General features: G+C 47.7%; 1 protein-coding gene across 1 annotated transcript in view; it reads right to left on the reverse strand.

Annotated features, from left to right (window-relative positions):
* The window catches only part of SLC46A3 (solute carrier family 46 member 3), a 104,484-nt gene that overhangs the window by 38,161 nt on the left and 41,408 nt on the right, over positions 1-24,915 (reverse strand). Inside the window, exon 3 of the mRNA XM_063951736.1 lies at positions 10,378-11,245. Within this exon, the coding sequence (XP_063807806.1) occupies positions 10,378-11,245 (868 nt within the window). The remainder of the gene's footprint in view (positions 1-10,377; positions 11,246-24,915) is intronic.

Below are 24,915 nucleotides of genomic sequence, written 5' to 3' on the forward strand. Positions count from 1 at the left end.
TGACCTTGTCCATGTCGACCGAATGACCATGTCGACCTATTTCAGGTGTCGACCTAGTCACTGTCGACCACTAGTGGTCGGCATAGTCACTGTCGACCTAGTTACTGTCGACCTAACGATCCACACCCAGATAATGCACCGTGACTGCCTCATTGCCGTTAAAACTGCTGCAGATGTAACTGCAGAAATAATCAGTAGCCCATAGCAACCAAATGAATGGGCACATTAAAATGAAAGGCATATGTTTTGTCTATGGAGTTTAATAGTTTTAATCCAGGTATGGTTTACAAAGGTTCACAATATACTTTGTCAGCTAGGGTACTGATCACCCAGGTTTGTCTGGGAGGGCCGAGCCAAGACCGCCCCCATACACACATTCCTGACTCATGGCAGCCGGCACAATCTTCATAGTGACTCTTCCCAATCAGGCTTGGCCACAATCTTTTTGGCGCACCATAAGTCTCAGCAGCCCTGTTTTCAGCAAGGTGCATAGGAAGGCCTGATGCGTATGTTTACATGTCAACGGAATACTGGGAGTGTTGAAAATCTATGCTATTGTTAGGACTGATTCTACAGTTTAACGTTAATATTATTTTAGAAAAGAACCATTCTGTCCTCCCCCCAAACGCACACAGACACAGGCCCACTCCCTACTCCGCACCCACCCAGCAGCCATTTTATTTTAAATGATACATAAATGATATAACAAATACAAAGTAAATAAATCAATGAAGCAGGGCAAGAAATCCCTCATTGATTATCCCATGTTTTGTGCATACACTTTTAATACAACAAGTCCTGGAAAGATAAACTATCATTATGAAATCTTATCGCAGACAGATAACAGAACAGTAAATAAATGAGTCTCCATGGACAAAGATCAACATGTTAGCCTATCTAACTGGATCTACGTAGTTAAAATGAAACAATCAGCATGTGATCTACTAAAGGTCATAAAAAACAAGATTTATGGTAAGAACTTACCGTTGTTAAATCTTTTTCTGTGAGGTACACTGGGCTCCACAGGGAGTGATATTGGGGTGCAGAGTAGGATCTTGATCCGAGGCAGCAACAGGCTCAAAGCTTTGACTGTTCCCAGAATGCATAGTGCCGCCTCCTCTATAACCCCGCCTCCGTGCACAGGAGCTCAGTTTTTGTTAACCAGTCCAATGCAGTAGCAGGCAAAAGAGACGACAACTGTTAGTAGCCACAGACACCACACTCTCACGACAGGAGAAAGTGTCAGCGGCTAATGCCATACCAACCCAAAGAAACTAAGTGCGTCAGGGTGGGCGCCCTGTGGAGCCCAGTGTACCTAGCAGAAAGAGATTTAACAACGGTAAGTTCTTACCATAAATCTAATTTTTCTGCTGCGGGGTACACTGGGCTCCACAGGGAATGACATTGGGGATGTTCTAAAGCAGCTCCTTATGGGAGGGGACGCACTGTGGCGGGCACAAGAACCCGGCGTCCAAAGGAAGCATCCTGGGAAGCGGAAGTATCGAAGGCATAGAACAGTATGAACGTGTTCACTGAGGACCACGTAGCCGCCTTGCACAACTGTTCAAGGGTCGCACCACGGTGGGCCACCCAAGAAGGTCCAACCAACCGAGTAGAATGGGCCTTTATGGTAGCAGGAGCTGGAAGGCCAGCCTGTACATAAGCATGTGCAATCACCATTCTAATCCATCTGGCCAGGGTCTGCTTGTGAGCAGGCCAGCCACGTTTGTGAAAACCAAACAGAACAAAGAGAGAAACCGACTTCCTGATGGAGGCAGTTCTCTTCACGTAGATACGGAGAGCCCGTACCACATCCAAAGACCGCTCTTTGAAAGACAAATCAGGAGAGGCAAAGGCCGGAACCACAATCTCCTGAAGAAGACACCACCTTAGGTAAATACCCGACGCGTGTTCAAAGAACTCAATTACATAGAGGCAGAGATTGTGCACATACAGATGAAGCGCTCACCAATTACCATATTAACCCCATGTGTGACATGACGGACAAAATGATAAGGACTAAATACATTCACCCTTAGTAGGATGATGATCCTCAATGGTAGATCAAAATGGAATAGTAATTTCCTGGGAAGATCTTTTCCTTCACATACAGGGCACAGGTAGGACTGATATATCCTGAAACAAAAAAGTACCTCTCTTCCCAATATGAATGAGAATTTTAGAGAGGTACTGAAAAATGGCAGACCATAGTGTAGTACAGATTAAAAACACGCACAGGTTTAATGCCACAGATTAAACTTACAAGAAAGTTAAAATAAAACAGCATGTCAATAAAGACTCCATATATTTTCACAGCGGGTATATCACCAAGGAGGACCCAGGACCACAGATGTAACCAGTGTGGGATGCAGACAGGCTCTCCGGATGCCTAGCAGCAAACAGGGTCGTTCTCCAGACAGGTGGTAAAGTCCGTTGGTGTCAGAGTCAATAATAGAATAAAACAAAGGTCACGCTTAACGCGTATCGGACGTAAAGTCCTTCTTCAGAAGCATGTTCAAAGAACTGCCCGATCATGGTGAAAAATCAGATATGGTGACCTACAAGACAAGGCACCCAAATTCGACACCCGTCTAGCAGAGGCAATAGCCAGCAGAAACAATACCTTAAGAGAAAGCCACTTAAGGTCTGCAGATTCAAGAGGCTAAAACGGAGACCCTTGCAATGCCTCCCAAACCACCAAGTCCCAAGGGGCCACAGGCGGGACGTAGGGAGGTTGAATCCGCAACACACCCTGAGTAAACGTATGTACATTAGGTAAAGTTGCAATTTTTCTCTGGAACCAAACCGACAAGGCAGAAATATGAACATTTATGGAGGCCAGACGAAGGCCCAAGTCCAGGCCCTGTTGTAGAAAGGCCAAAAGTTTGGCCGTACTAAACTTGTAAGCATCATGATTGTTAGATGCGCACCAAGCAAAGTAAGAATTCCAGACCCTATGGTAAATCCGAGCAGAAGCCGATTTCCGGGCCTTCAACATGGTTTGAATGACCGCCTCAGAAAATCCTTTGGCCTGAAGACGGAAGCTTCGAGAGCCATGCCATCAAAGCCAACCAGGCTAAATCCTGATATACACAGGGGCCCTGAACGAGAAGATCTGGGCGCTGTGGAAGTAGAAGGGGACGCTCTATCGAGAGACCCTGAAGGTCTGAGAATCAATGCCGTCTGGGCCACGCCGGGAGCGATCAGAAGTAGGATTCCTCCTTCTTGCTTGAACTTCCTTATTACTCTGGGCAGGAGTGACACCAGAGGGAACACGTATGGCAGCTGAAAGTTCCATGGAATTGCCAGTGCGTCCACGAACACTGCTTGAGGATCCCTTGTCCTTGCTCCGAAGACCGGAACCTTGTGATTGTGTCGAGACGCCATCAGGTCCACATCTGGAAGGCTTCACCTGTCCACGAGGAGTTGAAACACCTCTGGATGGAGGCTCCACTCTCCGGCGTGTACGTCCTGACGACTGAGAAAGTCCGCCTCCCAGTTTAGGACCCCCGGAATAAATACTGCCGATATGGCTGGCAGATAGCGTTCCGCCCACTGAAGAATCCGTGATACTTCCCTCATTGCCATGCGGCTTCGAGTGCCGCCTTGATGATTGATGCAAGCCACCATGGTGGCGTTGTCCGACTGTACTTGCACAGGTCTGTTCTGTATTAAATGCTGGGCCAAGTTCAATGAGCTGAACACCGCCAGCAATTCCAGAATGTTTATCGGGAGGAGAGACTCCTCCTTGGTCCACTGACCCTGAAGTGAGTGTTGCTCCAACACCGCGCCCCAACCTCTCAGACTGGCATCCGTCATCAGAAGGACCCAGTTGGATATCCAGAAGGGACGACCCTTGCTCAATCGTTGGTCCTGAACCACCAGATCAGTGACAGACGAACCTCCGGAGACAATGAGATCATTTGAGACCTGATCCGGTGAGGCAGGCCGTCCCATTTGGCAAGAATCAGCTTCTGCAGAGGGTGGACAATAAAGAATATGCAAGTGCGCGGCCAACAGCAGCGGGTAGGAGGAAGGTCAATCCCTCAAAACTGGACAGTAGAGAAAAGGGTGTGTACCAGCGCTGGCTGAATAAATTTAAATTAATATAATATCAATAGTAATACGAATAGTAATGATAATAACCTTAATAATATAATTAATAATGGTGGTAATAATAAACGGATGGTTTGTTCTATATAAAAGAATGATAATTTAATAGCATGTCACATATAACAACTCTAAAAAAGAAGGAATTCCTCTTGCCACAGTGTGGCAATAAAAGCTTGAATGTGTTTATCTGGATAAAATTTGATATAGTTCACATTCTCCACTGTTTATATTGTCCATTCCTATAGGCTAGGACAGCCTCCCTTTGTATATTCACTGTACTCAGTAGATATTTACCAGATCCCCTTGTTAGTGAGCATCAGCCTCGGAACAAGTCCCTTGTGTAGCTGTAGGGGTAGGTCGGTTTGGTAGAGAGATCCAGTGATGGGAGAAGAGTCCAAATATTGCCCAGGAGGACACGGCTTTTGCGGGCCAGTGTGGAGAGCAGAGTCCAGATAAAGCAGGTGGATTTAGGTCAATCAGAAAAAGCTCAACGCGTTTCACTGGTAGATCTGGATTGAGCTTTTTCTGATTGACCTAAATCCACCTGCTTTATCTGGACTCTGCTCTCCACACTGGCCCGCAAAAGCCGTGTCCTCCTGGGCAATATTTGGACTCTTCTCCCATCACTGGATCTCTCTACCAAACCGACCTACCCCTACAGCTACACAAGGGACTTGTTCCGAGGCTGATGCTCACTAACAAGGGGATCTGGTAAATATCTACTGAGTACAGTGAATATACAAAGGGAGGCTGTCCTAGCCTATAGGAATGGACAATATAAACAGTGGAGAATGTGAACTATATCAAATTTTATCCAGATAAACACATTCAAGCTTTTATTGCCACACTGTGGCAAGAGGAATTCCTTCTTTTTTAGAGTTGTTATATGTGACATGCTATTAAATTATCATTCTTTTATATAGAACAAACCATCCGTTTATTATTACCACCATTATTAATTATATTATTAAGGTTATTATCATTACTATTCGTATTACTATTGATATTATATTAATTTAAATTTATTCAGCCAGCGCTGGTACACACCCTTTTCTCTGCAGAGGGTGGGAATGGAGTTGAGCATAATCCACCATGTCGAAAGCTGACACCATGAGACCTAGCACTTGCATCGCCGAATGTATCGACACTTGTGGACGAGATAGGAAGCATCGAATCTTGTCCTGAAGCTTCAGGACTTTCTCCTGAGACAAGAACAACCGCTGGTTGTGAGTGTCCAACAATGCCCCCAGGTGCACCATGCTCTGAGCAGGGACCAGGGAAGATTTCTTCCAGTTGATGAGCCACCCGTGGGCTTGCAGAAACTGGATGGTCAGATCCAGATGGCGTAGGAGGACTCCTGGGGAATTTGCCAGGATCAACAAGTTGTCCAAGTACGGTAGGATCCTGACCCCTTGACAGCGGAGTACCGCCGTCATTACCGCCATGACCTTGGAGAAGACTCGCGGAGCCGTGGTTAAACCAAAATGTAACGCCCAAAATTGGTAATGGAGGTTGCCAACCGCAAACCTCAGGTATTGCTGATGCGACATTGCAATGGGAATATGCAGGTAGGCATAATGTACGTCCAGGGAGACCATACAATCCTCAGGTTCCAATGCCAGAACAACAGAGCAAAGAGTTTCCATATGAAACTTGGAGACCCGCACAAATTTGTTCAAGGACTTGAGGTTGAGAATGTGCCAGGAGGACCCATTCGGTTTTGGGCCTAGGAACAGCGGTGAATAGTACCCCTTGCCTCTCTGAGATAGAGGCACCTGTACTACCACTCCTGTGTCCAGGAGGGACTGTACCACCGAATAAAGAGTTTTTGCCTTCACCTGATCCGAAGGTATGTCTGTCAGGCAAAATCAATGAGGGGGATGATTTTTTAAGGATACGGCGTAACCTCGAGTGACGACTTCCTGTACCCAGGCATCGGAAGTGGTCTTCAACCATTCCTGGGTATACCCAAGAAGTCTGCCCCCCACCCTGGGATCCCCCAGAGGGAGGCCCACCCCATCATGCGGCAGGCTTGTCAGTCTTGGAAGCAGGCTAATGGGCAGCCCAGGCCCGTTTGGGTTTGGGCTTATTGGGTTTGGAAGTGCGAGCCTGTTTCGGGTACGCCTGAACCTTTGCTTTCCCTGAAGGACGAAAGGAGCGAAAGGAAGTACTCTTAGCCTTCGGTACAGAAGGAGCAGTACTAGGTAGACAAGCTGTTTTAGCAGAAGCTAAGTCAGCCACTATCTTGTTGAGGTTTTCTCCGAAAAGGATGTCTCCCTTAAAAGGGAGTACCTCCATGGTTTTCTTAGAGTCCAGATCCACAGACCAGGACCGCAACCATAGAATCCGGCGAGCCAGTATGGACGTAGTAGAAGCCTTGGCCACCAGAATACCGGCATCAGAAGCCGCCTCTTTAATGTAATGAGAAGCTGTGACAATATACGATAAGCATTGTCTAGCATGATCAGAAGCGTTGGAAGACATCTCAGCTTCCAACTCCTGAGCCCACGCTTCAAGAGCCTCTGCAGCCCATGTCGCTACAATGGTGGGCCGATGTGCAGCACCTGCTAGGGTGTAAATCAGCTTTAAACAACCCTCCACCCGCTTATCCGTCGTTTCTTTCAGAGATGTGACGGTAGTTACTGGCAGAGCTGAGGATACCACCAGCCACGCCACCTGCGAATCCACTGGCAGGGGTGTTTCCCAATTTTTACTTAGCTCCACAGCAAGGGGATAGCGAGCCAACATCTTCTTGTGAGGTGTGAATTTCTTTCCTGGATTTTCCCAGGACTCCTGACATATGTCAACTAAATGGTCAGAATGAGGCAAAACTTGTTTAACCACTTTCTGACGTTTAAATCTGTCCGGCTTCTTAGGGGCAGCGTCCGAGTCATCAGTAATTTGAAGAATGAGCCTGATTGCCTCCAACACATCAGGAACATCCACCTGTGAAGCAGATTCCCCATCAGAAGCGTCAGAATCTGTGGGGTCAGTATAAACGGCATCCTCATCAGACGAGGTGTCTGGGACGTTAGTGGACTGTGAGGAAGTAATGGCCCGCTTAGAGGACCCTTTGGTCTTAGGCGGGCGAGGGTTAGACTTCTGAGTAGTCAGTGATTGGTTCAATTGCTGTAACTGAGCAGACAGTTGATCTGCCCATGGCGGGTTAACCGCAGGGACCATAAGCGGTTGTACTGGCACAGGAGGTCCCATAGGGGGCGTTAATCTAGTTACCATTGTATTCAAACGCGTGGAGAAAGTAGCCCAAGGTGGGTCATTTTGAACCCCCGTTGCTACGATCCCACTGGGGGGTAAGGAGCCCCCAGAACCTGAACCCTCAGCTGCTATATTTTCCTCAAATGCGTCTGCAGTGTCACCACCACACAATGTGGGATCAGCCTCAGCTCCGTTGCCCCTTCTAGCTGACATATCCGAAAGCTCAATGCAGGGCAACCCAGTACAATATCAGCAGCATTATAGCTGACAAGAACCCCCTGTGCAGTGTAACAGCACAAACAGGGAATTCAAGAGGAATATGGTGACTAAAAATCACAGAGAAAAATACACACTGAGTATATATTGTGAAACACCTTTATTAAATGATAAACCTGACGCACTTAGCTCCCTCAGGTTATAGAATATAGGGATAGCAATCTGAGTGAGATACACGAAATGGAGGTCACACAGCAGCTATATGCACACACACAGAGTCACATTACACAATGCAGAAATTATGACATGCTATAAAACTGCACTGGACTAGCAATACAAAGTAGTACTAAGTATAGCTATACACTCAATAGATATAACAATGCACAGTAAAGGCTGGATGTATATCACAGAGTACTTGTACTATATAACCCTGACTAAATGCACTCTCTCTTAACTAACACTGTTAGCAGACATGTAGAATACTTAAGTGTCCTGTAAAATGCACAGCGCTGACATGCAGGCGGCTTTACAGAGGAGGATTTGCCCAAACAGTCCCAGCATCAGCTCAGCTTGTCCTAATGGCGCCCAAACACTGACAGGGAGTGAGGGCGAGAGAGAGATGCAGCTCCAGGGCGGGAACATTTACTCTAAATGCGCCCTGGGGCTGGGGGAGGGGCTACAGGTCAAAGCCTTATCCCTCTGCTGGACTTCACCACCGGGTACTGTGGGCTTATAAAAATGTTTTATGAGAGGAAACCGACCTGTGCCCTTGCCCTGGTGGTCTAGTGGGGTCCCTGTACTATCACAGTGTCCACGCCAGCGCGCGTGGCCTGCCTCCCACCGGCCGCGCAGGATCGCATTTACAGCGGGTCCCGCCGAGGGGACCCACTTACCTCCTCCCTGAGTGCGGCCACGTGATCCAGGAGAACAGCGGTAGTGTCTGTGTGACTAACTGGAAGAAATCGGAGCCTCCGCTGTAGGTACCCGGCAACCAGGGCGCGGGAGTATACAGCGCCGATGGGGGAGGTGATGGAGCTGCAGCAGGAGATGTCTGACTGACATCTAACACAGTCAGTGTCTCTGCTACAGCCCTTGAAGTCTTCATTTTTCATTAAAAGTTTCTTCTCAGGGCTGCTGGAGCAGCCCCCCCTGTTGTATGCCTGCTTACTGCATGGCACCAACTACAAAACTGAGCTCCTGTGCACGGAGGTGGGGTTATAGAGGAGGCGGTGCTATGCTTTCTGGGAACAGTCAAAGCTTTGAGCCTGTTGGTCCCTCGGATCAAGATCCTACTCTACACCCCAATGTCATTCCCTGTGGAGCCCAGTGTACCCCGCAGCAGAAAATAGCTTTTATGTGTGATTCAAAGATTGATTTCCTAACCACATTAACTATTACAGGCAAATCAATCTATAAATCACCTTACACTGGGGCTGATTCAGACCTGATCGGTGCTGTGCGTTTTCGTACAGCAGCGATCAGCTCTGATCTGCGCAGTGCGCCGGCGCATGGCAGACAGCCGACGGCTGTCATAGCCCTGCGATCGCCTCTGCCTAATTGACAGGCAGAATAGGTCGGTGGGCGGGCCCGTGGCGTTTAGCCGCCGTTTAGGGGACACGGTCCGGGCAATGTAAGCGTGCCCGGACCATTGAGGGGTGGGCCACGGCGGCTGCGTGACATCACACGCATCCGCTGCGAGCCGGGCAGCGACGAGTAGCTCCCTGCCAGCGCGTAGGAGCTGCGCTGGCTGGGAGCTACTCCTGAAGTACAAAAGCATCTCCGCTGTGCGATGCTTTTGTACTTGTGCGCAGGGGCAGGAACTGACATGCAGGGCGGGCTAGCCCTATGCTGGGCGTCCCCCCGCATGTCTGTGTGACTGATCGTAGATGTGCTAAATTTAGCACATCTACGATCAGGCCTGAATTAGCCCCAATAAACACTAATAATGGCCAGAATAGAAAATACTTGCTCTCATATGAGGAATACTGTATTTACTAAGTGGTAGCTTTTTAAAACCGCCGCTTGTCATGGTTCTGGCCACGGGATTTAAAACAGCAATAAGATTAAGGCCCTCATTCCGAGTTGATCGTTCGCTAGCTACTTTTAGCAGCATTGCAAACGCTAGGCCGCCGCCCTCTGTTAGTGTATCTTAGCATAGCAGAATTGCCAACGAAAGGTTATCAGTTCTGCTATTAAATATTTCCCTGCAGTTTCTGAGTAGCTCCAGACCTACTCCTAGATTGCGATCACTGCAGACTGTTTGGTTCCTGGTTTGACGTCACAAACACGCCCTGCGTTCGGCCAGCCACTCCCCCGTTTCCCCAGCTGCTCCTGCGTTTTCGTCTGGCACGCCGGCGTTTTTAGCACACTCCCGGAAAACGCTCAGTTACCACCCAGAAACACCCACTTCCTGTCAATCACTCACCGATCAGCAGAGCGACTGAAAAGCGTTGCACAGCCCTGTGTAAAATTGCATAGTTTTGTGTGAAAGTACTTTGCGCGTGCGCCCTGCGGCCCGTACGCATGTGCAGAATTGCCGGTTTTTAGCCTGATCGCTATTCTGCTAAAAACTGCAGCGAGCGAACCCCTTGGTATGACCACCTAAATGCAAAATACACCTGGTGTTGCATATCAGATTATTACCATTTTAAATCTCCCCGGGCAGAACTGTAACATGCGGCGGTTAGAAAAGCCACTAAGAAAATAATATACTCCTTGGTCTCTTTTTCATTCCACTGGTAACTACTTCCTGCACATGTCATTTCACTTCAGATGTTTTACCTGTACTGAAATTAAGGTGTAGACCACCCACCCACCCCCACTGTACCTTACCTAACATCATGGTGATGGTTGTTGTCGCAAACGCAGCCATAGTAATCCCTGCAATCCATGATGCCATTCCAATGAAGACAATGTAAGCATCTTTCATGCAGCGGGTGAAAAAGAACACGCCAAGGAAGCTGCCCACAAAACAGAACGTGGAAAGGGCTGACCCCCATCCAACTAGGACTGGATCCCAGCAGAGAGGAGAGTCCAACTCATACAGAGTAAAAAGGCCTAGGGCTCCAATATTTGCAAGCAAATATGCCATAAAGGCAAAGAGTAGGAGGCTAATGGTAACCCGTTTGTTGCAAGACGCATTCTTAAAAAGTGTATAAACTCCAGAAAAAAGTTCGGTAAACCCTTCTTTGCTCAGCACGTGCTGCTGAAATTCTGACCTTTTCACGGATTCTTTCAGGATAAAAATGATATATAAAATATTGATAATGTGAAGAGATGCTGGAAGGGCAAAGGACCACCTAAATCCTAGTCCTTTGATAGTGTACCCTGATACGATCCCTGCAATGCCACTTGACACACCCAGGACCATGTCCATAAAAGCTATGCGTACATTTTTTTTCCGGACGTCCTTAGCAATGTCAGCTACATAAGCAAAGCAGCCTCCAATTAATGTTGCAAAGCCACCCAGGAATCCACTTAACACCGCTGAGAGATATAAGATTTCAAGAGGTAAGTCAAAGAACGAAACTGCAGTGAATCCAACGATGGTCAGGAAGCCACCCACACAGGGTAGCACTATAGAAGCTTTACGTCCATGGTGGTCACCATATGATACCAGTATTAAAGCCGTTAAAAGACTTGGAATAAGTGAACTTAAATCAATTGTTGTAGAGAAAATGGATGCTCGTTTTTGAACCACCTACAGAAAGAAAACAGAGAATGGATTAGTCACGTGACTTAAACATCCAATTAGCTACAAGTTTAGGGCCACTGCCCACTTGTCATTTCAACTCTTGATTTTCTCCTAAAATACGTCTCCATTTGACTTCACTTATGCATTACATTTACAGCACGGATGGCGTAATGGTTAGCATTACAGCCTCACAGCACTGAGATCATAGGTTCGGTTCCCACCATGGCCCTAACTGTGTGGAGTTTGTATATTCTCCCCGTACTTGCGTGGGTTTCCTCCAGGTACTCCGGTTTCCTCCAATCCAAAAATATACTGGTAGGTTAATTGGCTCCAAAACAAAAATTAACACTAGTGTGAATGTGCCTGTGTGTACATGTGATAGGGAATATAGATTGTAAGCTCCACTGGGGCAGGGACTGATCTGAATGGCCAAATATTCTCTGTAAAGCGCTGCGGAATATGTGTGCGCTGTATAATAAGAATTTACTCACCGGTAATTCTATTTCTCATAGTCCGTAGTGGATGCTGGGGACTCCGTAAGGACCATGGGGATAAGCGGCTCCGCAGGAGACTGGGCACAACTATAAAGAAAGCTTTTAGACTACTGGTGTGCACTGGCTCCTCCCACCAAGACCCTCCTCCAGACTTCAGTTAGGACACTGTGCCCGGAAGAGCTGACACAATAAGGAAGGATTTTGAATCCCGGGTAAGACTCATACCAGCCACACCAATCACACCGTATAACTCGTGATACAATACCCAGTTAACAGTATGATAACAACTGAGCCTCTCAACAGATGGCTCAACAATAACCCTTAAGTTAAGCAATAACTATATACAAGTATTGCAGACAATCCGCACTTGGGATGGGCGCCCAGCATCCACTACGGACTATGAGAAATAGAATTACCGGTGAGTAAATTCTTATTTTCTCTAACGTCCTAAGTGGATGCTGGGGACTCCGTAAGGACCATGGGGATTATACCAAAGCTCCCAAACGGGCGGGAGAGTGCGGATGACTCTGCAGCACCGAATGAGAGAACTCAAGGTCCTCCTCAGCCAGGGTGTCAAATTTGTAGAATTTAGCAAACGTGTTTGACCCCGACCAAGTAGCTGCTCGGCAAAGTTGAAGAGCCGAGACCCCTCGGGCAGCCGCCCAAGAAGAGCCCACCTTCCTCGTGGAATGGGCTTTTACGGATTTAGGATGCGGCAGTCCAGCCGCAGAATGTGCAAGCTGAATCGTACTACAGATCCAGCGAGCAATAGTCTGCTTTGAAGCAGGTGCACCCAACTTGTTGGGCGCATACAGGATAAAGAGCGAGTCAGTCTTTCTGACTCCAGCTGTCCTGGAAACATAAATTTTTAGGGCCCTGACTACATCCAACAACTTGGAAGCCTCCAAGTCATTTGTAGCCGCAGGCACCACGATAGGTTGGTTCAGATGAAAAGCTGATACCACTTTGGGGAGAAACTGGGGACGAGTCCTCAATTCTGCCCTATCCATATGGAAAATCAGATAAGGGCTTTTACATGACAAAGCCGCCAATTCTGAAACACGCCTGGCCGAAGCCAAGGCCAACAACATGACCACTTTCCACGTGAGATATTTCAAATCCACGGTTTTCAGTGGCTCAAACCAATGTGACTTTAGGAAATCCAACACCACGTTGAGATCCCAAGGTGCCACTGGAGGCACAAAAGGGGGCTGAATATGCAGCACTCCCTTAACAAAAGTCTGAACTTCAGGTAGTGAAGCCAATTCTCTCTGGAAGAAAATCGATAGAGCCGAAATCTGGACCTTAATGGAACCCAATTTAAAGGCCCATAGTCACCCCTGACTGTAGGAAGTGCAGGAACCGGCCCAGCTGAAATTTTTCCGTTGGGGCCTTCCTGGCCTCACACCACGCAACATATTTTCGCCATATGCGGTGATAATGGTTTGCGGTTACTTCTTTCCTAGCTTTAATCAGCGTAGGAATTACTTCCTCCGGAATGCCCTTTTCCTTCAGGATCCGGTGTTCAACCGCCATGCCGTCAAACGCAGCCGCGGTAAGTCTTGGAACAGACAGGGCCCCTGCTGCAGCAGGTCTTGTCTGAGCGGTAGAGGCCATGGGTCCTCTGACATCATTTCTTGAAGTTCCGGATACCACGCACTTCTTGGCCAATCCGGAACAATGAGTATGGTTCTTACTCCTCTTCTCCTTATTATCCTCAGTACCTTTGGTATGAGAGGAAGAGGAGGGAACACATAAACCGATCGGTACACCCACGGTGTTACCAGAGCGTCCACAGCTATCGCCTGCGGGTCTCTCGACCTGGCGCAATATTTTTCTAGCTTTTTGTTTAGGCGGGACGCCATCATGTCCACCTGTGGCTTTTCCCACTGGTTTACAATCATTTGAAAGACTTCTGGATGAAGTCCCCACTCTCCCGGGTGGAGGTCGTGCCTGCTGAGGAAGTCTGCTTCCCAGTTGTCCACTCCCGGAATGAACACTGCTGACAGTGCTAACACGTGATTTTCCGCCCATCGGAGAATCCTTGTGGCTTCTGCCATCGCCGTCCTGCTTCTCGTGCCGCCCTGTCGATTTACATGGGCGACCGCCGTGATGTTGTCTGACTGGATCAGTACCGGCTGGTTTTGAAGCAGGGGTTTTGCCTGACTTAGGGCATTGTAAATGGCCCTTAGTTCCAGAATATTTATGTGCAGGGAAGTCTCTTGACTTGACCATAGTCCTTGGAAGTTTCTTCCCTGTGTGACTGCTCCCCAGCCTCGAAGGCTGGCATCCGTGGTCACCAGGACCCAGTCCTGTATGCCGAATCTGCGGCCCTCTAGAAGATGAGCACTCTGTAGCCACCACAGCAGAGACACCCTTGTCCACGGAGACAGGGTTATAAGACGATGCATCTGAAGATGCGATCCGGACCACTTGTCCAACAGGTCCCACTGAAAGGTTCTTGCATGAACCTGCCGAATGGAATCGCTTCGTAGGAAGCTACCATTTTTCCCAGGATCCGCGTGCAGTGATGCACCGACACCTGTTTTGGCTTTAGGAGGCCTCTGACTAGAGATGACAGCTCCTTGGCCTTCTCCTCCGGGAGAAACACTTTTCTCTGTTCTGTGTCCAGAACCATCCCTAGGAACAGCAGACGTGTCGTAGGGACCAGCTGTGACTTTGGAATGTTTAGAATCCAGCCGTGCTGTTGTAGCACTTCCCGAGATAGTGCTACCCCTATCAACAACTGCTCTCTGGACCTCGCCTTTATCAGGAGATCGTCCAAGTACGGGATAATTAAAACTCCCTTCTTTCGAAGGAGTATCATCATTTCCGCCATTACCTTGGTAAAGACCCTCTGAGCCGTGGAGAGACCGAACGGCAACGTCTGGAATTGGTAATGACAATCTTGTACCACAAACCTGAGGTACTCCTGGTGAGGATGGTAAATGGGGACATGTAGGTAAGCATCCTTGATGTCCAGCGATACCATGTAATCCCCCTCGTCCAGGCTTGCAATAACCGCCCTGAGCGATTCCCTCTTGAACTTGATTTTTTTTATATATGTGTTCAAGGATTTCAAATTTAAAATGGGTCTCACCGAACCGTCTGGTTTCGGTACCACAAACATTGTGGAATAGTAACCCCTTCCTTGTTGAAGTAGGGGCACCTTTACTATCACTTGTTGTGAATACTGCTTTTGAATTGCCTGTAACACTGCCTCCCTGCCTGAGGGAGTGGTTGGCAAGGCAGATTTGAGGAAACGGCGGGGGGGAGACGTCTCGAATTCCAGCTTGTACCCCTGAGATACTACTTGAAGGATCCAGGGATCCACCCGTGAGCGAGCCCACTGATTGCTGAAATTTTTGAGACGGGCCCCCACCGTACCTGGCTCCGCCTGTGAAGCCCCAGCGTCATGCTGTGGACTTAGAGGAAGCGGGGGAGGACTTTTGCTCCTGGGAACTGGCTGCATGCTGCAGCATCTTTCCCCTACCTCTGCCTCTGGGCAGAAAGGACGCGCCTTTAACCCGCTTGCCCCTATTGGGCCGAAAGGACTGTACCTGATAATACGGTGCTTTCTTTGGTTGTGAGGGAACATGGGGTAAAAATGTAGACTTCCCAGCTGTTGCTGTGGAAACGAGGTCCGAGAGACCATCCCCGAACAATTCCTCACCCTTATAAGGCAGAACTTCCATGTGTCGTTTGGAATCTGCATCACCTGTCCACTGCCGAGTCCATAACCCTCTCCTGGCAGAAATGGACATTGCACTAATTTTGGATGCCAGCCGGCAAATATCCCTCTGTGCATCCCTCATGTATAAAAGTGCGTCTTTTATATGCTCTACGTTTAGCAAAATAGTGTCCCTGTCTAGGGTATCTATATTTTCTGACAGGGAATCTGACCACGCAGCAGCAGCACTGCACATCCAGGCTGAAGCTATAGCCGGTCTCAATATAACACCTGTGTGTGTATATATAGATTTCAGGATAGCCTCCTGCTTTCTATCAGCAGATTCCTTCAGGGCGGGAAAGGGTACGCCATTAGTAACCTCTTAGAAATTACCAGCTTTTTATCAGGGGAAGCCCACGCTTCTTCACACACTTCATTTAACTCTTCAGATGGAGGAAAAGCTACTGGTAGTTTTTTCTCTCCAAACATTATACCCTTTTTTGTGGTACCGGGGGTAACATCAGAAATGTGCAACACATTTTTTATTGCCTCAATCATGTAACGTGTGGCCCTACTGGAAGTTACATTAGTCTCCTCGTCGTCGACACTGGAGTCAGTATCAGTGTCGACATCTGTGTCAACCATCTGAGGTAGCGGGCGTTTTAGAGCCCCTGATGGCTTTTGAGACGCCTGGGCAGACACAGGCTGAGAAGCCGGCTGTCCCACATTTGGTATGTCGTCAAACCTTTTATGTAAGGAGTCAACACTATCACGTAATTCCTTCCACAGCACCATCCACTCAGGTGTCGACCCCGCAGGGGGTGACATCACATTTACAGGCATCTGCTCCGCCTCCACATAAGCCTCCTCATCAAACATGTCGACACAGCCGTACCGACACACCGCAAACACACAGGGAATGCTCTGACAGAGGACAGGACCCCACAAAGCCCTTTAGGGAGACAGAGAGAGAGTATGCCAGCACACACCAGAGCGCTATATAACAATGGGATCCCACTATCAATGAGTGTTTTCCCTTATAGCTGCTTTTTTATATATCTTATATATATATATTATCTATACTGCGCCTAAATTTAGTGCCCCGCCTCTCTTTTTTACCCTTCTGTAGCGTTCAGACTGCAGGGGAGAGCCAGGGAGCTTCCTTCCAGCGGAGCTGTGAGGGAAAAATGGCGCCAGTGTGCTGAGGGAGAAGCCCCGCCCCCTTTTCGGCGGACTTTCTCCCGCTTTTTCTGGAATACTGGCAGGGGTAATTTTACATCTATATAGCCTCTAGGACTATATATGATGTATATTTGCCAGCCAAGGTGTCATATATTGCCCTCAGGGCGCCCCCCCCCCCCCAGCGCCCTGCACCCATCAGTGACCGAAGTGTGAGGTGTACATGAGGAGCAATGGCGCACAGCTGCCGTGCTGTGCGCTACCTTGGTGAAGACCGAAGTCTTCTGCCGCCGATTTTCCGGACCTCTTCGTTGCTTCTGGCTCTGTAAGGGGGACGGAGGCGCGGCTCCGGGAACGAACACCAAGGTCGGGTCCTGCGGTCGATCCCTCTGGAGCTAATGGTGTCCAGTAGCCTAAGAAGCCCAAACTACCACCTGTTAGGTAGGTTCGCTTCTTCTCCCCTTAGTCCCTCGCTGCAGTGAGTCTGTTGCCAGCAGATCTCACTGTAAAATAAAAAACCTAAATATACTTTCTTTCTAGGTGCTCAGGAGAGCCCCTAGTGTGCATCCAGCTCAGCCGGGCACAAGAATCTAACTGAAGTCTGGAGGAGGGTCTTGGTGGGAGGAGCCAGTGCACACCAGTAGTCTAAAAGCTTTCTTTATAGTTGTGCCCAGTCTCCTGCGGAGCCGCTAATCCACATGGACCTTACGGAGTCCCCAGCATCCACTTAGGACGTTAGAGAAAAATAACTTGTAATAAATAAATTAATTAATTAAATGATTACATAAAGTATGTATGCATCAATATCGTATTCAATATATTTTACTTGTGGGTTAAGAAACAGTTTGTTGCAGGTGTGAAAATGCAGATTCCCAGAAAAATAGAACTGAAAGTTGCAAAGTGAGACCTGGGAGTATATTTACTAAGGTGCGGGTTTCAAGAAGTGGAGATGTTGCCCATGGCAACTAATCAGATTCTAGCTATTATCTTCTGTCTAGAAGTTGCTAGATAAATGATAAGAAGTATTTGATAGGTTGCTATGGGCAACATCTCCATTTCTATAAACCCACACTTCAGTAAATATATCCATTGATCTCCATGACCTTTGAGGAAGCTATGGTCACCCAGTTCAAGGTCTTTTGAAAGGAGGAAAACGCAGGTTGCCCTCTTGAAAATGAGAACACCCTGAAAAGGTGCCTCTATTCAATTAACTAAATTATATAATCCCATGCCTTTACATGAACTCTAGTTTTGACCTCTTGGCCTGTAGATCCATGTGTTCCCCTTAGTTACTAGGTCTGGGGCACAAAAACAAAAGCATTTGTACCAGATACTTTCACTTTGGCAGCTCATAAATGACCTTTGCTTTTTTCCTGTTTAACTTTAAAAGTGAAACTAGATATACTGTTTCAGCTATAATTTAGGTGTTTTCCAGTTTTGCTAAAATGTCTTCATAACATAAAATAGTAACAGAGGCGCTTGGTGTTATGTTTCTAACGCTTTTGCCCCGCAGATAAACAGCAAGGAAGACGTTATCTTATAGCCTTAAGGCCCAAATGGATATATCTGTGAATTCAATCCTTTCCTGACATTTATTGTTAAAGATGTTCTCTAGTATGAATCATATATGTATTTTATAGGACCTAGAATCTGATGCTTCTATGGGGAAAATAAGTGGGTGTAGTAACAATAGAGGCTGATCTATAATTATTATGCAGGGTACAAGCTGGCTATACATAACCTTCCTACCCCAAAAAAGCTGTGTGCCTTTGAAGTCTTTTAATAACTTTTGACCCCGAATGATAACTTTTGGATACATTTATTCTGGGCCTGCTTTAAATGATCCCTTGTATTAGTACAAGGATTCTATTCACTATAGTGTGTAAAAAGCCAATGGCGATCGGAGCAAACTGTGTAGTAGTGGAGGCCAGACATATGCAGAATAAAGCATAGTCTCAGAGCCCTGTAGGGCAGAGCCTATAAAAATGGATACCATTAGATACAATCTCTGCTATAGTATCTAACCAATAATAAAATATGGTAATGAAGTTGTATTTACAAAATAGTGGACATAGGGGGTAATTCCAAGTTGATCGCAGCAGGAATTTTTTTAGCAGTTGGGCAAAACCATGTGCACTGCAGGGGGGGGGGGCAGATATAACATTTGCAGAGAGAGAGTTAGATTTGGGTGGGTTATTTTGTTTCTGTGTAGGGTAAATACTGGCTGCTTATTTTTACACTGCAATTTAGATTGCAGATTGAACTCACCACACCCAAATCTATCTCTCTATGCACATGTTATATCTGCCCCCCCTGCAGTGCACATGGTTTTGCCCAACTGCTAAAAAATTTCCTGCTGCGATCAACTTGGAATCACCCCCATAGTGCCTAATTCAGACCTGATCGCATCAGAAAATTTGTACTCTAATAGGCAAAACCACGTGCAGTGCAGGTGGAGCAGATCTAACACGTACAGAGAGAGTTAGATTTGGGTGGGTTATATTGTTTCTGTGCAGGGTAAATACAGGCTGCTTTATTTTTACACTGCAATTTAGATTTAAGTATAAACACCCCCCACCCGAATCTAACTCTCTCTGCACATTATATCTGCCACCCCCCCGCAGTGCACATGGTTTTGCCCATTAGATAACAAATTTGCTGCTGCTATCAGGTCTGAATTAGGCCCATAGCCTTTAGCATTACTATTGGACATTACACTGTACTGCAGCTGTGTATTGCCAATTTAAACATACCAAGGATAAATTAAGAGTTTGTGCTATGTATCCTATGTATATTATCCATCTGTTGACTGCAGACATTCAGACTTCTCTCTTATGTTCTGCCTCCCCGTGGATAAAGAGACAGCTCACTGTTACCAGCATCAGAGGCGTCACTAGGGTTGGTGTCACCCGGTGTGGTAACTCATGGTGTCACCCCCCATGGACCTCCTCCCCTATCACACCATAAGGAATCCTGGCGGGGGGAGGTGATGGGGCGGCGACGCACCGTTTGAGGGGCGTGGTCTGGACAACGCAGACGTTTCTGGACCATTTGTCGGGCGGGCCGCAGCGGTTGCATGACGGCACACGCAGCAGCTGCGACCCAAAAGATGGCGGCCCGGCGACTGCCTTCACAGCTAGGGTGCAGAAGCAGAGGGCTACCCTTAAAATGCGAGCGCATCTCTGTATAGCAATACACTCGTGTATCAGCGGAAGGGCGGAAGTGCTGGGCGGCCCCCCCTCATGCTAGAGAAAGCAGTTGTAGCTTTGCTACTTTTAGGGGGAGATTCAAATGTTTGAAAAGTCGGTTGGGTGTCTGTCTATTAGATAGGAAAAAACAGACTCCCAACTGACTTTTCAAACAATTGAATCTCCCCCTTAGCATACTAAACCGCAGCTCATCTGGTGAAATGTGATGACATGTGGGGATATGGGGTATCATGTGGTGAAATGGGGTATCATGTGAGGATATGGGGTATCATGTGGTGTCTTGGTGGTGACATGGGGTATCATGTGGTGTCTTGGTGGTGACATGGGGTATCATGTGGTGTCTTGGCATGTGGTGTCTTGGTGGTGGCATGGGGTATCATGTGGTGTCTTGGTGGTGACATGGGATATCATGTGCTGTTTTAGAGCCTTCATGGGGTATCATGTGGTGTCTTAGAGGTGACATGGGGTATCATGTGGTGTCTTAGAGGTGACATGGGGTATCATGTGTTGTCTTAGAGGTGGCATGGGATTTACTTGGTGGTGGCACTGATTAACCAATTTCCCCTAAACAGCAACCGCAAACATATCCCTGTCCAAGAACCCATTACTGTAGCCCCCCCCCCCCCCCCCGTTTCCGTGCATCCATTACCCCATCTCTCCCCAATTCATCATCAATCCCGCCTCCCAACACCCATTAGCACATTAATCCACCCACACTATCAGCTCATGTAAAGCTCCCCTCACACAGCACCACCCATACTACGCTCAAACAGGACCCATACTACGCTCACACAGCAGCACCCATACTACACTCAAACTGCACCCATACTACGCTCACACAGCACTCATACTACACTCAAACTGCACCCATACTACGCTCACACAGCACTCATACTACACTCAAACTGCACCCATACTACGCTCACACAGCAGCACCCATACTACGTCACACAGCACTCATACTACACTCAAACTGCACCCATACTACCCTCACACAGCAGCACCCATACTACGTCACACAGCACTCATACTACACTCAAACTGCACCCATACTACGCTCACAGAGCAGCACCCATACTATGTCACACAGCACCCATACTATGCTCAAACTGCACCCATACTACGCTCACACAGCAGCACCCATACTACGCTCACACAGCAGCACCCATACTACGTCACACAGCAGCACGCATACTACGTCACACAGCAGCACCCATACTGCGCTCACACAGCGGCACCCATACTACGCTCACACAGCACCCATACTACGCTCACACAGCACTCATACTACACTCAAACTGCACCCATACTACGCTCACACAGCACCTATACTACACAGCACCCATACTACGCTCACACAGCGCCCATACTAAGCTCACACAGCACCCATACTACACGGCACCCATACCACTCTCACACAGCACCCATACTACACGGCACCCATACCACTCTCACACAGCACCCATACTATGCTCACACAGCACTCATATTACTCTCACACAGCACCCATACTACACAGCACTCATATTACGCTCACACAGCGGCCATACTACGCTCACACAGCACCCATACTACACGGCACCCAAACCACTCTCACACGGCACCCATATTACGCTCACACAGCACCCATACTGCACTCACACGGCACCCATACCACGCTCACACAGCACCCATACTACACTCACACAGCACCCATACTACACGGCACCCATACCACTCTCACACAGCACCCATATTACACTCACACAGCACCCATACTGCACTCACACGGCACCCATACCACTCTCACACAGCACCCATACTACACAGCACCCATACTACACTCACACAGCACCCATACTACACTCACACAGCACCCATACTACACAGCACCCATACTACGCTCACACAGCACCCATACTACGCTCACACAGCACCCATACTACGCTCACACAGCACCCATACTATGCTCACACAGCACCCATACTACTCTCACACAGCACACATACTATGCTCACACAGCACTCATACTACACGGCACCCAAACCACTCTCACACGGCACCCATATTACGCTCACACAGCACCCATACTGCACTCACACGGCACCCATACCACGCTCACAAGGCACCCATACCACGCTCACACAGCACCCATACTACACGGCACCCATACCACTCTCACACAGCACCCATATTACACTCACACAGCACCCATACTGCACTCACACGGCACCCATACCACTCTCACACAGCACCCATACTACACAGCACCCATACTACACTCACACAGCACCCATACTACACAGCACCCATACTACGCTCACACAGCACCCATACTACGCTTACACAGCACCTATACTATGCTCACACAACACCCATACTACTCTCACACAGCACCCATACTATGCTCACACAGCACCCATACTACTCTCACACAGCACCCATACTATGCTCACACAGCACTCATACTACACTCAAACTGCACCCATACTACGCTCACACAGCACCTATACTACACAGCACCCATACTACACTCACACAGCACCCATACTACACAGCACCCATACTACGCTCACACAGCACCCATACTACGCTCACACAGCACCCATACTATGCTCACACAGCACCCATACTACTCTCACACAGCACCCATACTACTCTCACACAGCACCCATACTATGCTCACACAGCACTCATACTACGCTCAAACTGCACCCATACTACGCTCACACAGCACCTATACTACACAGCACCCATACTACGCTCACACAGCGCCCATACTAAGCTCACACAGCACCCATACTACACGGCACCCATACTACTCACACAGCACCCATACTATGCTCACACAGTACCCATACTACACGGCACCCATACCACTCTCACACAGCACCCATACGATGCTCACACAGCACTCATACTACTCTCACACAGCACTCATATTACGCTCACACAGCGGCCATACTACGCTCACACAGCACCCATACTACACGGCACCCAAACCACTCTCACACGGCACCCATATTACGCTCACACAGCACCCATACTGCACTCACACGGCACCCATACCACGCTCACACAGCACCCATACTACACGGCACCCATACCACTCTCACACAGCACCCATATTACGCTCACACAGCACCCATACTGCACTCACACGGCACCCATACCACTCTCACACAGCACCCATACTACACAGCACCCATACTACACTCACACAGCACCCATACTACGCTCACACAGCACCCATACTATGCTCACACAGCACCCATACTACTCTCACACAGCACCCATACTATGCTCACACAGCACTCATACTACACTCAAACTGCACCCATACTATGCTCACACAGCACCTATACTACACAGCACCCTGATAATGTCGATATTATCTTAAACCATAAAGCTAAACATTTAAACACACTTTTACTATGGAGCCACTGCGGCCGCTAGACTTAATACACACGCTACGCACTTTGTATGCTATTTGCGTACATAGTCCCGTACGTTGTACGGACTTAGCGTACACACGCCGCGCTGGGGGTACAAAGTACGCACAGCGCGCGCACACACTCTTGATAAACTTTAAACCTTATTAGTAATGCAATGCAATGATGTTACACCTTAAACCTTACACAGTTAAATACGCTTTTAAACCCTAGCAGGGAAAAGAGGACACAACACCGATTTGTAGTTAAACACTGGGTTCTAACGCCACAGTGGATTATTTGAAAGGGGATAACAATACAAATTATACACTACAAGGCTAACAAGATAAATCTACAACAGAATAATGGCTACAGTCAATGTACATACGTGAGAATATTCGCTTGCGCAACCTGGACCAGTCCTCCGCTTATCAGGTAGATAGCGTTCAGAGTCTTCTGACCGGCCAGGCAGCAACAGGCTTTTTATACACTACTTCCATAAGCAATACAATGGTTACTGTAATCCCTTTGTCTATTGGACACAGAGATGCATCTTTACATTACAGGAAAGGTCATAGGTTGATTTGAAAAGGTGGGCGATGTCTTTCCCAACTGCTATTGTGGGTGGTCTCCTCTGGATTCCCGCCGCATACATAATATACAGTAAATACAGTTTATATCTATATTCTACTTCTGCACATAACTATACGCAGGAACATGCGATCTTCCTCTAACCAACACCGGAATGTTACCCTTAAAATACCCTACAGCTGGATACTAGACATCACCTTATTACCTTAGTCTGTCCCTTCCTATCATGCAAAGGTGAATCCCTTAGTCCTGGAATCATTTAAACTGTTGGTACTTGCTGATGTGGTGCAGGGGGGCTATGTGTACAATGTGCACTATTTGGGTTAAATATGTAATGTTCTGATAACCCTCTATGCGCTCACAAACTCCGCCGTAAATTCCCATACCACGCGCAGGACCGCGGGAGCGATCATACGCAAATTGCGGATATGTGCACGCACAGCGGAACAAGTGCACGCGCAGCGGGCATGTGTGTGTGGTTAGTACGTGGTGTGTGTGCTACAATATTTTTCGACTTTGACAGTCCACCATTTGGCAGTCAACAATAACTGCCACTATCTAAACACTAAACAGAAAAATATACAATACAATATCTACAGATGATTGGATGGTAGGAGGAGAGGTGTAGGTGGGAAATGTATGACCTAGTGGGATAGTAAAAGCATGTATGTATGAATTCATGTCTGAGGGGCATGTATCATCGTGCCGTATATGTTCTAAATAAGCTTCGAGGTATTGCGAAGTATACATTAAATCCTTCTTATCCCGTATTAAGGGTCTGTAAGTGGGCCAACAAACACTACCGAGCTCTTTTCGGCTTCTTGTTCCAACAAATGGGGTGCACATTTAGTTGATGATACATGGAGGGGGAACATATGTGAGTGCTAATATATGTGGATATCACCTGTCGACTATGTGTGTCACTAACTGAAGGTTGTAGAGATGAAGATAAGACACATATCTAAAATACATTTACATAACATTTTCATAAACATTCTTGGGTGTAGTTGATGTCTTTTCCGGATCGATGTATCTGGGCAAAGGGGGAGACAAAGGAAAAACGGGTGAAAGAAACGGGCCATGGAATTCATTTGCAATCATGTCTTATCATAACATTGTCTCT

This window comes from Pseudophryne corroboree, chromosome 2, assembly GCF_028390025.1.
Source record: "Pseudophryne corroboree isolate aPseCor3 chromosome 2, aPseCor3.hap2, whole genome shotgun sequence".
Classification (NCBI taxonomy): Eukaryota; Metazoa; Chordata; class Amphibia; order Anura; family Myobatrachidae; genus Pseudophryne; species Pseudophryne corroboree.